The 17,458-nt window shown below is 36.7% G+C and overlaps 1 protein-coding gene across 4 annotated transcripts in view; it reads left to right on the forward strand.

The window, feature by feature from the left end:
- sm (heterogeneous nuclear ribonucleoprotein L) overlaps positions 1-17,458 on the forward strand; it is a 58,210-nt gene that overhangs the window by 22,413 nt on the left and 18,339 nt on the right. For 3 of the 4 annotated variants that reach the window (XR_014179553.1, XM_081988598.1, XM_081988597.1), the window contains exons 5-6: positions 1,876-1,936; positions 15,011-15,091. Coding sequence is in view for 3 of the 4 variants with exons in the window: in XM_081988598.1 (XP_081844724.1) it covers positions 1,876-1,936; positions 15,011-15,091 (142 nt within the window). In the remaining variant the exon portion in view is untranslated. The remainder of the gene's footprint in view (positions 1-1,875; positions 1,937-15,010; positions 15,092-17,458) is intronic. The other variant, XM_081988599.1, reaches the window with a different exon arrangement.

The raw sequence follows: 17,458 nt of genomic DNA on the forward strand, positions 1-17,458 counted from the left end.
GATACACTATATAACAAAACAAAGCTAATGAATGGGGCTATCACGTGACGTGAACCGGACCAGGCTAAGTTGTACCGTTTAGCCGCTAGAGGGCGTCAAAGTTGATTACTTCTTTTCGGATATTTTCAGGCATATCTCAAAAACGGTTCGAGCTAGGGATGTGAAATTTTTACCATGTATATACCCCGATGGGAGGCACTTTTACTTGATATGACATTTTTCTGTACAGTACACCGTTTAACTTTGAAGAATAAAAAACTGATATTTTTCAAATGGATGGATTTTTCCAAAAAATCTTTGAATTTTAAAAATTGTCTTTGACTGTATACATAGCTTTAGGTTAATGGTAGAAAGGTGACGTATAGTGTCATTTGTCAAAATGTCATTTTTTTTAACGTTGCCACGCCCTAATAACTGTCTAAATTGCCATAATTTAAAGGTCATTTCTAAATCGGTGCCAGTTAGAGCAACATGGACGTCAGATTCGTGTTCCACAGTTAGAAATTAGTGAAAAAAGGTCATTTTGATTGAGCACAATTGAATATGGCCGCTGTTAGTATAGTAGGCCCAAAAATTCCCAATTTAAGTCAAAATTTCGTGTATTTTTCCATAACTAAGAATGTCCATAACTCGGTTATTTGAAACATTCTGTATAGACACATCATATGACAAAGCTAATAAATGATAGAAATGTGACGTGGAATGTCATTTGTCAAATTGTTTTAAGGGTGCCGCATCCTAAAAACTGTCAAAATTGTCATAGTTTCGAGGTCAAGTGTCAAGATTTTTTGAACCTTACCAGAGGCCTCTAGAATTATTTTAAAATTTCCAGAAACTTCTAGAATTATTTTGGACTGCGTTTTTACAAAAAACACAGCAATGACATCTAGTGACAAGTTGTTTTGTTAACAACGTTTAACTTGACAGAATATGTGACGTCATAACAATTTCGTTTAAATTTGGGTATAGCGGTCTATTCTGAAAGGATTGGACATTGGTTAGACAGTTTAGGACGGTGGGACCGTTGTTTGCGATTCAATTAAACCAATTACAACATCAGGTACGAACGAGGAAGTATTAATTAAAATTTAAATTAGTCGTTCGCGTGCCTCGGTGTGTAAGTAACAGGAAAAACTAATATTGCCGGTGGAGTGTAAATTTTTTAACCGCTAATTGTTTCGTCATAGCGTTAGAGAGAAATCGCAACCAACGGGAGAGCTAGAGTGAAGTGCTGCAGTTTCGTGCGTAATTGCAACATTTTGAAGTTTGGTTAAGTGGAATAAGCGCCATTTTCTCCAAAAGTTTTCAATTTACTAGATCCACTCAGGAACGTTTTTAGGGTTTCTAGTAAGTTTGGGTTTTAAATAGGTGGATCATTCGTAACACTGTGCCGCATTCACCCGAATTAAATGGAAACATTTTCAGGAAAAAAGATCAATACCCGATAGGTCTGGACGCGTTAAGGCGATCTAAAAATATCGGGAAGACACGCGAAAAAATTTCAGTTTTGTAACTGGCATGTAGGTCGACAGAAATAGAGGAATTTTTTTACTCTACTATACACGTTGTACTTTAATTAATCAGGTTACAGAACTGTTTCACTCTGTACTATTCTCCTTGTAAGATGATTAAATGCCACTCAATTCCACCCGCGATCTGGTTGAAAGTTTAGGGTAATAAATAGCGACAACAGCTTGGCGTAATAAAGGTACATTCACTATTACTAACTAGTCAGGTTAACTAGGAATTTGATTTACGAGCCTTAAATTGTACTATTAATCTCGGGAAGAGACTGAATCCGCTCCATTGGATTGTTGATACAAAACAAAACTTCCTTGAACCATTCCGTCTAGCTAATCAACTATTTTGTTACAGCCAGAGAAGTTAAATGTCCACAAAAACGATTCGGAAAGCTGGGACTACACAGTGTCACTAGGTAAGTAAACGCAATAAATCTACCAGATATTTCACACCATTACAACCTCAAAAACGATACTCGTAAACTCCTCAAAGTCGACCTTTGATTAATCCTCCGTCTACTCATATTAAAGTTGTTGCAGAAAGTTGCATACAGAAAGTTTGAAACTGATTGTACTGGAAGTTTGCAGGAACTTCTAGTCTCAGGATCAAATTTGCTTATTTATTAGTAAAACTGTCAAAACATTTTTTTAACTGAAACATGCAAACAGGTCATAAGAAAAATATAACAAAATTACTAAACATTGAAACGGAATTACTAACTCGTTAATTTGGTCATATTAGCGATGAATGGGGTTGGTTTACCCCTTGGCCAATCCTATTATTACAAGTTGGGTCACGTGGTTAAAAGCCATCAGATCCAAGTGGCGACCTTATTAAGGTAACAATGACGGTCTGTACACTGTCCAGGACGTTGAGCTGGTCCGCATCTATTTACTTTGTTAAATGTTCGCATCCGCAACGAACGTAATTTCCTTCCCTGATTCCCCTTTTTGTCTTTTTGGATGAACGTTTCAAACCTAAATTTTTACTCGGGCAAAAAGATTAATCGGGTTAACTTTTTGATGCCCTCACAATGACCGGAAAATTCGCTCGGCTTTAATATTTACCGTATCAAATCGAATCAACTGAAAATCGCTCATGAAGTGCCCCGGCTTATGGCCGTAATTTACCGTGGAATTGGATTAAATACTTTACAGTGAATAAAGTAACTTTGTTATCCGCTTGTTTACGGTAAAAATGCATTTAAAATTTGGATCAGTTTCGAACATTTACAAATTGGAAGGCGGGCTTATAATCAACTCGAACCTACGCATTCATGTTTCTAGCAGCACCAATCATACTTAACTTCCATTGAAGTTGGTCCAATAATTTTTGGACGATATCACTAGGCACGCCCTTTTTTTTAATGTTGCAATTTTCTATTCTTGTTGCACGTACTCCTTGTACCATCCCTCTACGTGACCCGAAAAGTTGGGTCTGAGACGTAATAATTCTTGATTTATGCTCTACATGTTGCCATGTTCAGAATGTCGCGTGTTTACAAAAGAAAAATGCCTTTTATGTGTACATTTCCCGCTCAACTCGATAATGTTCACGTTTAAAGTGCGTTGGTAATCGATTCAATGCACTTGTGTAATATGATTGGTCAGAAACATCAGCTTGTTGCTTTTTCTTGACTGGATTAACACAGTACTGATACTGCATATAATCGTCTGAGCCATCGCTCAACCGACACGTAATTAGATGGGATTTAGTTACAAGCCCTTAATTGACTCCCTATCAAAATCAATTAACCAAAGGCTTGTAAAGGGAACGTTTACATTAAAGGGCGGCGTCAAATCACAGTTAAGGTGTGTGTACCCCTTGCTATAGCACAATACAATTCGGTTTGGTTTAATGTTGTCGACCCTGTTTAAATCAAATTTTCCTCATAGTTGGCACCACTTCAATAGCCTCATTAAAAACGCCTATTTATCCGTTTAATTTTGAAAATGACGGCAACAATGTAATTTACGATTTAAAACAACAAAAAGTCGGCAACAGTGCTGTGGAGTTGAATTTCCATTGCGGACGTTCTCGTGTCCGGTGGGTTCGTTGGTACGGAAAATCCTCTCTTGTTTAGAGTGATTGTTTCTCCCTGTCCCACTGCCAATTTTCCACTTTGATGGCTCGTTTTCTGTCCCTTGAAATTGACATATCAGGTCGGAAATCGTTTGCTTTTTTTAATCTCTGATGTGGCTCTTTGGAATACATTAGAAAGCAATAACAAAAATGAAGAACTTTCCAAGCTGTTAATCTGGCAAAAAACTCCATTCGAGTTGGAATTTTATAATTAATTAATTAGAGTGCTGTTATGCAACAAAGTTTATAGTTTGAACTAAAACTGAAAATTCACCATAAATTCAGTTTTTATGTTGGAAGCTTAATTTTTTTACCTTAATTGAAGACATAGAAAAAATAAAAGTGGGGGGAGAGACGTTTATTATTGAAATTCTTGGAATTTTTGCTATTCTAACGTTCAAAAACAAATTATTAAACTGGATGCATAAATGTAGACTAGAAAACTATTTTAAAGATGGGATCTAACAAATTGCAGAACTAATAGTATTTTTAGCGGGAACATTTACGATCCGAAGAATTTATTATGTTAAGTAGTTCAATCGTGGCATACCTACATTAAAACATTGCCAACAGACCAATCAACGCATCCCTCGTAAAACTTGAAGCAAAATTGTAGAAATAGCGCATTTCTGTCATTACTGAATAACTAAATTCATGGTGCTTCTCATAGTTGTAAAAGCTTTCACATACATCATCAAGATTAGTTGGATAGCGTTTTCCGAGATGATTTAGAGGCACTAGAAAAATTATTCCACTTAACGGAATTCACCGAATCTTGAAACATTCATCACCTGCACCATATCCAGAGCAGCAAAAGAAACTAATATCCTAGTTTATAAAGCTGGCTACGGATATGATTGATATCGGGGAGGCGACCCCAAAATCAACATTCACACTTCCATCGATCCAAGCCAAAGGGGAAAGAATCCAGACCCTCGTTCATCATTTCCTTAAGGAATTTGTTGGCTCGTTTCTTCTCTAATGAGAAAACGAACGGTTGTGTGTGTGTGTATTTTAATATTTATTGCGCATTCCCACGCCTCGACATCCTGATTTATGGTCGTGCATTTTTTGGAAGCTCCATCCATTTGATATACTCTTCTTCGTTGGTAATAAAACACGACCGGGATTTTCGATCATTTTCCATTATTAAACCGTGCCCAACAAAAGCGAACAATAATAATAACAACGTAATTAAATATTATTGTTCGCGAGTTTAATTCGAAACCGTCCAGGGCTAATTTGAATATCGGGACAGCCAATCGCAAATCTCCGCGTTTTGACACTCGGAACGGGCTTTTATTGAACATCACAACCGCGAGCTGTAATCGAATTATTAAATTTTCGTTTAGTGCGTTATTTCCCTATAAATCCCTAACGGGAAAGTGCTGAATGGGTAAAGCCATCTTTCCCGGGTCGTTTAAGTCTTCCCATTTCTGGAAAACTTTAATGTAACTCCAGTGTGGCAATTTGATTTTGGATGATTTCTATTGATTCAAATCAGTCTGCTGCGTTTTCGTCAATGATTGACCCTCATCTTTCATGTGAAATCAAAAGTCCTCTTCTACCTAAATGGATAATACCTGTAGGGGAAAGTTTAACGCAGCCAGTCACGCAAAAGCGGAAAGTTTGACGCTTTTGAGCGAAATGCCTCCACCCTTTTGGGCCGCCCCACTTTTTGGGTAATTAACAATCCAACGGTCGAGGAATTTTAAGTGCCCCAATTAAGTCTAGACAATGCTATCCGTTATTAGGAAAACGTGTGAAGTGTTTAGAAGTTGACAGTTTTACAGAGAGCGAGAAGTAAAACGGTTATTTATCCGGAATATCTAGTTTTCCACCATCATACAGTTTCAGGAACGTATTCAGCTACGAAATCGGATTATTAGTATTCCACTTGGGAAATAACTGGCAGCCCAAACCTCATAACATCTGAAATAGACAGCAATGTTTGCTCTGTTCAGAAAACATTTTCATATATCTCTTTATGTTTTTTGGGTAATCTCGTTTTCAGCTTTACACGACAACGTTCAGTTTCCAAACGGTTTAGATTTTTTTTTACGTTTTGGCTGCTTTATCAATTGGAATAGGAGGCTTATGACGTAGCTAACTATGAGCGTTACTATTGGACGAAATAACCGCCACCTTTGACTTTTGACATATGGTTGACGTATTGAATTTGTAGGGTTAGATTCAAAATTAGAGTATTGCTGTACTGTTTTAATAACGTTAGATAGAGAACAATATGGTACAATAATTTAGGCTGCTTTCTTTACTATTATAAAATTATTAAAAACATTTGACAGTTACTGTAGTGATCACGTGATCTTCCACCCTCTAGCTAGGCGTTGCAACCGAACGATTTAAGTATAAACATTGAGGAAAAAGAGATACATAAAAATACGAAGTAGCATTGGTGAAAAACGACCCAAAGAGATCAAGACGATTCTCTGGAGCGGCTTTTACCGGATAAGGCCGCCGTCGGCATTTTAATATGGCACTGAAAGGGACTTGAGGGGCGGCACAGTCTTGTCTGACATAAAGGGTTTGTCGCGATAAAAGCGTCATATCTCGTTTATATGTGAGGCTGGGATGCCAGATGGCAAATTCCCCCAATTCAAACAGAAATAAGGTATAAAATTGAACTCTCTTACCTGTTGACAAATTATATGAGTGGTCTAATAATAGTTTATATTATACAGGCGTGGTAAATCCAAAACCGACCATAGGAAAACCGCGTAACGGACAGAGAAACGTACATTATTGCATGCGCGGGACTAAGACAGAAAACGAAAAAAATATCAAGTAGGCCATATTTTCAGCGCGCTGTTGCCAAACGCCAAGTATCACTCAAATACCGTCGACAAAATAACTTGGCGTTTGGCAACAGCGCGCTGAAAATATGGCCTACTTGATATTTTTTTCGTTTTCTGTCTTAGTCCCGCGCATGCAATAATGTACGTTTCTCTGTCCGTTACGCGGTTTTCCTATGGTCGGTTTTGGATTTACCACACAATATTATTTCGAAATTTTTATGTATTTCGAAAAACTTATTGCATATTTTATGTGTTGGTTTCCGAGATTCATTTTATGTGTAATTTGACATTTGCAATACCTAAAACAATTGTAATTTTCGCATATCAGAAAACGTTATCTTCTGGGTTCAAAGGGGGGGTGTGCAGAAAGACGTAAAAAAAAATGATACGGGGTGGTCAAAAATTAATCACAAAATATGAAATTTAAAAAGTGCGAAAAGTCAAGTTTTTTTAAATGAAACACCCTTATTTTTATAATTATCTGGTTTTCCGTTTGTATTGTGTTACTTATTTGAAAAATTGATACATGAATTTCTATGCCAACCACAGTAGGCGGTGCATGTGTTTGGCAAACTTGACGTCAAGATGACGTAATTGAACAAAATAGTAAATTGACCGACTGTCAAATTACGTCATCGTGACGTCAAATTCGCTCGGCCCACTTGGTGCCTACTACACGCACAGCCTACTTCAACATTTACATTTACGAAAAGCGCCATCTTAGACGTTTATGGAATAAAATCGTTTATTAGTGTTTATTTCAAAAAAGTTTTTTCAAATTTTACATAAATTAGGTACTTTAGGCAGGGCAACAATGCGATAATTATAGGGGTGTTCAATGATGATAAATAGCTATGTTTCAAAGACGTTTTCTGATTCATCCTTTCGTCTTCATGTATGGTTAACTTGAACAGTTTGGCAGCTATACATAATGGTATTATTCCTGAACCATTACTCACTTTACCACACTACTCTGAAAACAACCCATTTAATTTGAAAATCATGGTCGATTCCATTCGATCGTATTTAAAATGGGACAAATTGAATTCCGCCCAACAAATTGCTTTTTTGTGTCTCTGTTGCTCCTCCATTCCAATGGTGCGAAGAAGCGAGACGAACGTCGCTAGAGATTGAAAAATGAATGTTTAATCTGCAGGTACGATTATGAATTCAGCTGGATTGATGCGAAAGTAGAACGAACGCTTTTTTCCATTTTGATTCAACTAAGTTTCCAGTTTGAAACATTTATCATTAGTTTAAATGTCGAGTCTAAAATTAAGCCGGTGCTGAATGAGATTTACGGCGTCCCATTAACATTAGATACAGTCAAATGCAGCCTCGTAACCGAGACCGTTAAGACGCAACTATGTGTTTTTGACTTGTCATTAAAATTGCACACTACTAACAGTAAAAAGCTTAATTACGATTGGCTTTGTCACACTACTCCAGGAAACACAGCATTTTAAAATCACACTCTGCGGGAGTTTTGGCGTAGAACAACAATTTAGTGCATGTTTCTATAGTGTTTTTTTGTTTTCTTTTAGCATGCCTATAATCTGATGTGTGTTTGATTCTAGGTCAAGGCAGACCGTCACTATAATTGTTCTACTCCAAAACACCCAAGTAAAAATTTTGTCTTTATCCTGTTTCAATTCTATCAAAACTAATCGCCAAACTCCTCCTGCGCCTCGCATACAGACAGAAACATCCACCAAAAAAAACATCACTTACTCAAAAGAAGTCATAATTCACAATTTTCCAAGCCGAAGCGTGTCTCTCTGACACCTCCATGTGCCTTAATCACCTATCATAGAAAGTGATGACGGTGTTTTTGTCTGTGTGCAGGTTTGTGGAGAACCCGCGGTTAATCGGTGCCCGGAGGAAACCACCAGGAGGAGTTGGACGCCACTGATACGGGGGTAAGTAGAAAAAAGTTGCATATCAGACAAAACTTTGAGGGGAATTTATATCGCTATCGATACAATAGACATCATTACTTTTGATGGGCGGAAAAACCAACTTTGTTGTTCTGAAAGTTGGAGCGGTTTTGTGTGCATTTTACTGAACGGTTTACGAAACTACTCTGGACGTTGCTATATTGTTGACTTTTTGTGCTGGATAGAGTGGCTATATAAAGTTTAAATGTCTTTTTAAGGATTAATTTTACAGTTTTGATTGACACTTCGTGACTAACTGTCCAATTACCAGATTTGTAGTTTTCTTTTCCTACCACTGGTGTCCTTTTAAGGTGTGTGTATCTATTGAAATTCAGGAAACTTACCTGACCTAAATTAAATAGAAGTGAAAAGTAGTGACGTACAGTAGGTTGGTTAGACTTCTTCAGGGACACGTGATGAGTTCCGTGGCTAAAGTGGTTAACTTTAGCTCCCAGAGCGATTAAAAGCCGCATGACATTACGAAGACGTTCCTTAATGTGAAGCATTATAATCCTGAGGGACGTAAAGTCGGAAATGGTTCCGTAAACGATGGCGTGGTCGTAAAGATAACGTGATTACCACTTCTAGTTTCTAGCTACAAACGTGACGTAGACTAGTCACAATTTGCCATTTCCTTCTAGAGTTTGGGAGCTTTTTTTTACGATTTTAACCTTAAATCACCCAGCGTTCACTATCTGTGAGCTCTTCGTCAAACTGATAAGGTTATGACTGCGCTTTAATAGCTTCGGGTAGTCTCGGGGGGGTTGGAAGCCTTACCGAAGAGGAAATTGCCATCAGATAAGTTCTGCGCGGAAAACTATTAGTTACAAAAAGTGTGTTTACTTTGAGAGACCAACAACCGATGGGTAGATCAGCGAGGTATTTTGGTGTACACACTCGAGGCATTTTGAGGTATTTTCAAGGAAATTTTGAGTATCAATATAACTAAATTGACTGAAAATTGAACAGAACAGCATATAGGCACATGTAATTATTATAGTAAAATCTTTGTGACATGATATTGACTTGAAACAATATTAATTACAAATTATCATAATAATTTACGAATTTTTCACGTGACTGTTTTTGACAGGTGTCAACTGGCTTTTACACTGTTGCAAACTCAAAATTGCATTATCAACGTCACGAAACGTGTATTTTACAATTTCAGCTTTTCAACTGTCTAAATTTAATTTATCAATTTTCCAAAGTTAAAACTGTATTTTGAAGGTCACGTGACTGTTTTTGATAGATGTCAACTGACCTTTACAGTGTTGCAAGCTCAAAAATTTAATTATCAAAGTCACGTGACGTAGTTCTTACAATTTTACCACTGTCTAACAAAATACCAATTTTTCAACTGTTTCTTTTAAATGATAGGTGCCTTTATTTGACATGTGCTAACTCGATTACTATGACAGTTAGAAAATTCGTAATTGCAGGCAACCGTACAAAAAATATTTTTTGTTTGTCAGAATTTAGATAAACAGTCACCTGACCTTTTAAGCTTTCGGCACAAAAGGTCAACTCAAGTGTCAAAAATTTGAAGAAACTTTTACGTTGTCACCTAACCTAACCTAAAAACTGTCACGTGACTTTAAAAAAAAACAATTTTAAGCTTTTGAGTCTTTAAAATTTGGAAAAACAGTCACGTAACCTAAGAAAGTCATTATTATTGAATCAATAGTCAAAATGTCAATTACAAATTAGGCACTTCAATGAAATGTCAGAAACAGCTGATTTAAACTTTTGGAAGGGCAAACACGGCCATTAAAACACATTTTCTGGTGAATACATAGAGTTTTAGTTTAAATTTTGCAATTTTTTAAAGACTTTCAATTGATATTTTATAAAATGCATGCCAAATTCATAAGAAAGTGTGTTTTAATGGCCGTGTTTGCCCTTCCAAAAGTTTCAATCAGCTGTACTTGACATTTCATTGGAGTGCCTAATTGTAAAAGCAGACATGTTACTTAATTAATCTAACCTAAAAACAGTAGTCACGTGACCATAAAAAATTAATTTCAATGGTGTATTTCATCGAGGTTTGTCATTACCAAAAGCCTTATAACAAAATTTAAGAATGCCACAAAGGTGTAAACATTTCAAGAAATTCTGAGGCAATTTAAATAATTTAAAGGCATTTCGAGGTATTTCAATGCAATTTGAGGTATTTTATGTAATAGAAGCATTGTGTGGTCGTTTGATGGCATTTATTTTGTATGCAAAAGGCATTTTGTTGTACAATCGGCGGTCTACCCCGAACTAACAACTCAAAGTAACAAACGAATCAAATCCAATGAGATGTCTATGTAATTGCTTCGGAAAATGTTCTTTTTAGTCGAGAGCATTTAACCAGCCAATCTTTAAATAAAATTTTCCTCCGCTATTTAAAAAAAAAATTCATATCAATTAAGTGGGAAATGTGGAACGAGGGCCTGGAAGGTTTCGATAACACAGCGTGAAGACTTTCCGCTCTACCAGGATCAGATAAAGGGCCTTTAATAATTTTTAAGAGAACCGGATAAAACATTTTTTTTTTTATAATCGCGCTTTTCTCAGGCATTATTCCACCTGAAGGAAATTCTCTTTATTTTTCGCGAGAGAAACAAGACATTCTGCTATAATCCTCGGTATTATCGTCCACCAAACCCAGCACCGCGAGACTGAAAGACTCTTTTTTATTAATCGTCTTGCGGTTACGTTATTTTTGGCAAATTTCCCATATAAATGCACAGGCACGTGATCAACCATAACGGTTATAATTCTGTAGGTTATGAGACGCGTTTCTTTAGTGCGACAATGTCTTAACACTTTTTACACCCTTTTAGTACAAGCTCATTTGCATTAGATAATCTTTACATTTATACGGGGAAATGCACCCCTTATCTGGGGTACTTAATGCTAATTTGTGATCAAAGGCTTGACAGACAGCTCCTTTCGTTATAAATCACATTTTTTGTGATGACTTGCAATGTTGCCAGCAAAAACTTGACTTTGTCCGATTGGTTCCAATCAATGTGCAAGTCATTGTTCTGCAAGGTACTTACTATTATTATAGTATAAAGTTTGTACGTTACAATTTCGAACGTTATTCGGTCAAAACCAATTTAGCAACACTGGAGTTTCCCCCGGAAACTATAGTCGGCCTTGTCCCTCGCTCTCCGAATATTCAGGACAGAAACAAATTTAGGGCTTCGTACACGGCCTTGGTTGGCTCTGAGCCAAAACGAGGCAGCCGGAAACGTGGATCAAGTCACGTGACGTGTCTGCGGCAACAATTCAACAGGAACGAGTTATGAACGGTAAAATTCGTTGTCAAAATGTCAGCGCGTGAGCTATCTTCACTTGCACACAAATTAATGCTGAACCAACCATTTTCTTGGGATTACGTCCTTTTAAATATTGATGCGAATTTAATTCCCTCTCTCAAGATGGGATTTTGCACGTGAAACAATGGTATTACTAGCCGGATCTCATCAAGAATTCAGTCAGTCGGTGAATCTTCGTACTGTGTACAGATTATCCCGGAGACTTACTAAACTAACTGAATCTCTAGTTTTGGACTGAATGGCCTCACCCTTTCGGTCATATTTCATTAAATTACTTGGGAGAGAAACCCTTTTCGCGTTTCTCCATTAACTTTCTCGTGCACATTTCGATTGCGTTTTATCACTCGGACCAACCCTCTTCGGGAACGTCGCCCATTAAAGGCAAAAAGCCTCTCTTTGTGTAAGCGAAGATGGAGAAATTAAACCAGACAAAAGGGCCGAACACACCGTAGTGTTAAACCGTACGGTTTATTTTTCAGTCGATTCCGGATTGGTTTGGACCTAAGTGTCGGTTTACATGATGGGAATTGGAGAATGGACCCTTTTTTTGCTCATGGAAAAATACTTTTATAATCTCGGTTAACTTGAGTTTCCATGAGTGAGTTCAATGTAATGAATTTTCTTCTTAGCTGATGTGTCGTTTGATCAATGTACTTACAGAACATACCCGTGTCACGTGACAAACTGTCAAATGACATTTCTGAACGCAGCCCAGTGATGCCAACTGTTATCTGTCAAAATTTGCAGCTGTTGACCAATCACATCCTACGAACAGAGTGCTGCGATTTACGCAAATGACACTTGACACATTTACGTGAAGCAATTCTTCGCTGAACCCCCGATTACTTTAGCAAAGAAGCCAACTTTGATTCCACTACGATTTCATTCATTTAAAGGAATTTTTACACTCAAAACGACCGCAAGCCATTTATTTCGCCCCGTTGGGTCCCGTGACCTACTCTTGTATCTGCCAAATATACGTTTTATCCAGGATTCTCATAAAGTCTTCCACTGTCACGTCCAGACGGTCTTCTAGCTGACCAATTTCCAAATTGAAAAGGCCACCGGGCGACATATGGTGATGACACATAATTCAATTACATCTGAAACACACATGCTGTTCCGGATCTCTGAGATTTTTGATGACTTTGTAATTCACAAGGGAGGTTTATTCAAAACAATAATTAACTTACATTTCATTCAAAAACGTTTAATATAAGTTTGTATTTGTAACTTCTAATATCCGAAATTAATGGCGTTTTCGATTGGCATATTAAGTGCAAAAACAGTGTATTTCCATACTGTTTCACTGATATTTGATAGAGCAGGATACAGATACATTAGTTTTGCACTAAACCTGCTAATCGAAAACGCCATAAAACTGGGAGTAACTATACAGGTGTGGTAAATCCAAAAGCGACCATAGGAAAACCGTGTAACGGACAGAGAAACATACATTATTGCATGCGCGGGACTAAGACAGAAAACGAAAAAAATATCAAGTAGGCCATATTTTTAGCGCGCTGTTGCCAAACGCCGTAAGTATTCAATACCCTCGACAAACTTACTTACGACGTTTGGCAACAGCGCGCTAAAAATATGGCCTACTTGATATTTTTTTCATTTTCTGTCTTTCTCCCGCGCATGCAATTACCTACGTTTCTCTGTCAGTTACACGGTTTTCCTATGGTCGGTTTTGGATTTACCACACCTGTATACGAACAAAAAAAGGTGTCTACAGTTTATTTACAAACTTATATTGTATATTTCAACCAAAAAATCTTCTCGAAGACTGGAAAAGTTTCCAATGAAGCAATAAACACTTAAACAGTGATTGGCCTTTGCCAGAATAATGGAATGGTTCCTAGGGTAAAATATAAACTTTGGACGGGCTTATTTACCCCATTTTTTTCCCTGTTTGGATCGAACTGTAAAAATCCCATCCGGATTGGTGTGGATAGAGTTTCGGATTGATAGATGATACCATTTGTTTGCGTGGATTCCGTTCCAATAGTTGTTTGGAAATACTTGTAACAAAACTCAAAGAACAAATCGAGTTCTTTCTGAAGTGAAAAACAGAGATAAAACCCTAATGACACTTTAAAATGGTACACACACACGTTAATGATGCAAATAACATACTTTACACTGGTTTAATCCTCGTTTCTGCGTGGTTTTTATTTTTTCATTTTTAGTACTTATATTAGCTGAGCTGATAATATTTTTAATTTAATTGTACGTTGTGATGTCTTTGAAACATGTTGCCGGTTGTCTCTTCTCTTATTTCATTCTGAAATAAAAATTGCATCCAATTTTCAGGCTCAAATATAAACTAATTTCTTATAATCATTGTTTTGAGTCAAAGTGTTTTAAGTTCTTAATCATTGGAAGATATCAATCCTTTTAAACTGTTATTAACATTAAACTTTGATGTTTTAAAGCAAATATTTGATGTGGTCTGAGATATGGCAACGTTCTTCAACAACCTGAATGAAACTCCTGATATTCAACGATCAAATTGTCTCTAAAGGCTCTTAATTCGCTTTTCTATTTTCAACTGTCTCTTCTTGTTAAATAGCTATTCTTTGCCCGTAAATACAAAAATTAATCTAAATTCAAGCAAAAACAGTTTAAAACTGTTCAATTTATTTAATTTTTTCTTGTTACGCCATTTTGTGTTGTTGCTCGACGCCTGAGAGCGAATACACAATGGATTCTTTTACGGTCGAATATTTGCATTTTTGTCTATAAATTGAAAGTGGTGTTTATATTAAAGCTCAAATCTGGCTGCCGTGTCAATAAACACTAGTTTACTTACGTAACAGTTACGTAATGGCCTTTGCTTGAGTTTATTTTTAGTTGCTTAATTTACATTAGATGCTCCTAAGTAATCAAGTTTCCGGGTGTGACTAGGGACTAGTCTTTTAATAATCCAGTGGGACAGCACGACAGCTGCAATGTCAAAACAAAAGTCTAATTCTTAGTCCGGGCTTAAAAATCCTCATTCAGCAGACTGATCAGTCAAAACTGTTCGAAAAGGCCTTAGTCAACGGCTTAGCGGTTTGGAGTGCTGCGCAAACAGCAATTTCCTTTTTGGTGGGCCAAATTTGCGGTTTTGCCTTCGTATTTTTAACGTAAAAGTTCACAATTTAAGGTTGCATGATGCACATTTATCTGATTCAGTGTGCTTTACAGTTTTGTTTCCGCGGAAATTGGATCGTTTCGTGATGACGTCGCGTTACGGTTTGGCACTTAATTTCCTGCACTTTTGTGTCGGAAAAAATGCACGTTTTACCACTCTAACAGTTAATTTTGGTTACAGCAAAAGAGAATGCAAATGGACGACCGCAGCCCCTTCTGCAAGAACCACATTACGGCTCCAGGCCCCAGCCTTACAGTAAGTGTATGTAGTTTCTGATTTATTAGGAATGATCCGCGTAAATTTACCGTGATCAGTTATTTACCGGTAAGGTAAAGTAAAATTCAGTGTGTCAGGAAAATTTACCAATTTTTACCAGTAAATTCCTGGTTTGAAGTTTGAACACAGTTTAAAAGACAGTTAGAGACAAAATCGCCTCTAAATCTCATTTGGAGTAGGAAAATTATTGTTTTAAGCACATTTTTGAAATCCTCATTAAATTTCCTATCCGATAACTTGAAGAAACACTACAAAATTTGGTACAGTCAGGGAGAAAAGCGGTGTCAAAGTTTGAACTACCAGAAACACACTTTAAAAGAACAGTCAGGGATTAAATTGGCATTTAAACCCACTTGGAGTAAGAAAATGACTGTTTTAAGCACATTTCTGGAATCCTCATTAAATTTCCTATCTGACAACCTGAAAAAACACTACAAAATTTGGTACAGTCAGGGAGAAAAGCGGTGTCAAAGTTTGAACTACCAGAAACACACTTTGAAAGAACAGTCAGGGACTAAATTGGCAGTTAAACCCACTTGGAGTAAGAAAATGACTGTTTTAAGCACATTTTTGGAATTCTCATTAAATTTCCTACCAGATAACCTGGAAAAACACTACAAAATTTGGTACAGTCAGGGAGAAAAACAGTGTCAAAGTTTGAACTACCAGAAACACACTTTGAAAGAACAGTCAGGGACTAAATTGGCATTTAAACCCACTTGGAGTAAGAAAATGACTGTTTTAAGCACATTTCTGGAATCCTCATTAAATTTCCTATCTGACAACCTGAAAAAACACTACAAAATTTGGTACAGTCAGGGAGAAAAGCGGTGTCAAAGTTTGAACTGCTAGAAACACAGTTTGAGAGAACAGTCAGGGACTAAATTGGCAGTTAAACCCACTTGGAGTAAGAAAATGACTGTTTTAAGCACATTTCTGGAATCCTCATTAAATTTCCTATCTGACAACCTGAAAAAACACTATAAAATTTGGTACAGTCAGGGAGAAAAGCGGTGTCAAAGTTTGAACTACCAGAAACACACTTTAAAAGAACACTCAGGGACTAAATTGGCATTTAAACCCACTTGAAGTAAGAAAATGACTGTTTTAAGCACATTTCTGGAATCCTCATTAAATTTCCTATCTGACAACCTGAAAAAACACTTCAAAATTTGGTACAGTCAGGGAGAAAAGCGGTGTCAAAGTTTGAACTACCAGAAACACACTTTAAAAGAACAGTCAGGGACTAAATTGGCATTTAAACCCACTTGGAGTAAGAAAATGACTGTTTTAAGCACATTTCTGGAATCCTCATTAAATTTCCTATCTGACAACCTGAAAAAACACTACAAAATTTGGTACAGTCAGGGAGAAAAACAGTGTCAAAATTTGAACTACCAGAAACACACTTTGAAAGAACAGTCAGGGACAAAATTGGCATTTAAACCCACTTGGAGTAAGAAAATGACTGTTTTAAGCACGTTTCTGGAATCCTCATTAAATTTCCTATCTGACAACCTGAAAAAACACTACAAAATTTGGTACAGTCAGGGAGAAAAACAGTGTCAAAATTTGAACTGCTAGAAACACAGTATTTGTAATTTACTGATAATTTACCGGTCAAATTTTCCTGATAAAGTAAAATATTTACTTTACCGGTAATTTACCCATCACTATTTATTATCTTTTTGCTTTGTCTACTTATTGAGAAAATTTTTACGATTACTTTAATGACAACATTGAGGCTCGTAAACCGGGCACGCTGTATATGCTGGAAATCAAACAAAAATATAGTGACGTAACAATGCAATACAGTGTGTCCATAATAACTATGTAAGTATAACTATATTATACTATGGGAGATCTCAAAAACGGGTAGAGAGACGCAGATCCCACTATTGGCCCTCCTTATTCTGGACACACTGTATAGAGAAGAAGTTGAAGAAGCTTTTTGCTCTATCTACTTATTGAGACAATTTGTACGATTACTTTATAATGACAACATTGTTTGAGGGCTCATTTTAAACCTTACTGAAAACAAAATTTTAATTTTCTACGATAGACAATACAATTTGAGTTCTCCAACGACACTGAAATAACTCGATTACAAAACCGAGACGTCGTTTGGTTGTGTCGTTTCCTACGGGCCTCGTTCATTAAAACTTTATCATTGCACCGTTAACTCGAAAAACTTTGAATAAGCATCGGGAAGTTGCGACAATTTTAATAACGCGACAGTCGCAAATTGTTTAATAATCGCCATCGTTGTCTTTCTTATTTTTAAACTTGGGCACTCAGTAATTAAGCTTTCATTAAACTTTCTTCACTTTTTTTTTAAATTAAAGTAGAAAA

This window comes from Ips typographus, linkage group LG10 (assembly GCF_016097725.1).
Source record: "Ips typographus isolate SLU linkage group LG10, UJ_Ityp_2.0, whole genome shotgun sequence".
Taxonomy (NCBI): domain Eukaryota; kingdom Metazoa; phylum Arthropoda; class Insecta; order Coleoptera; family Curculionidae; genus Ips; species Ips typographus.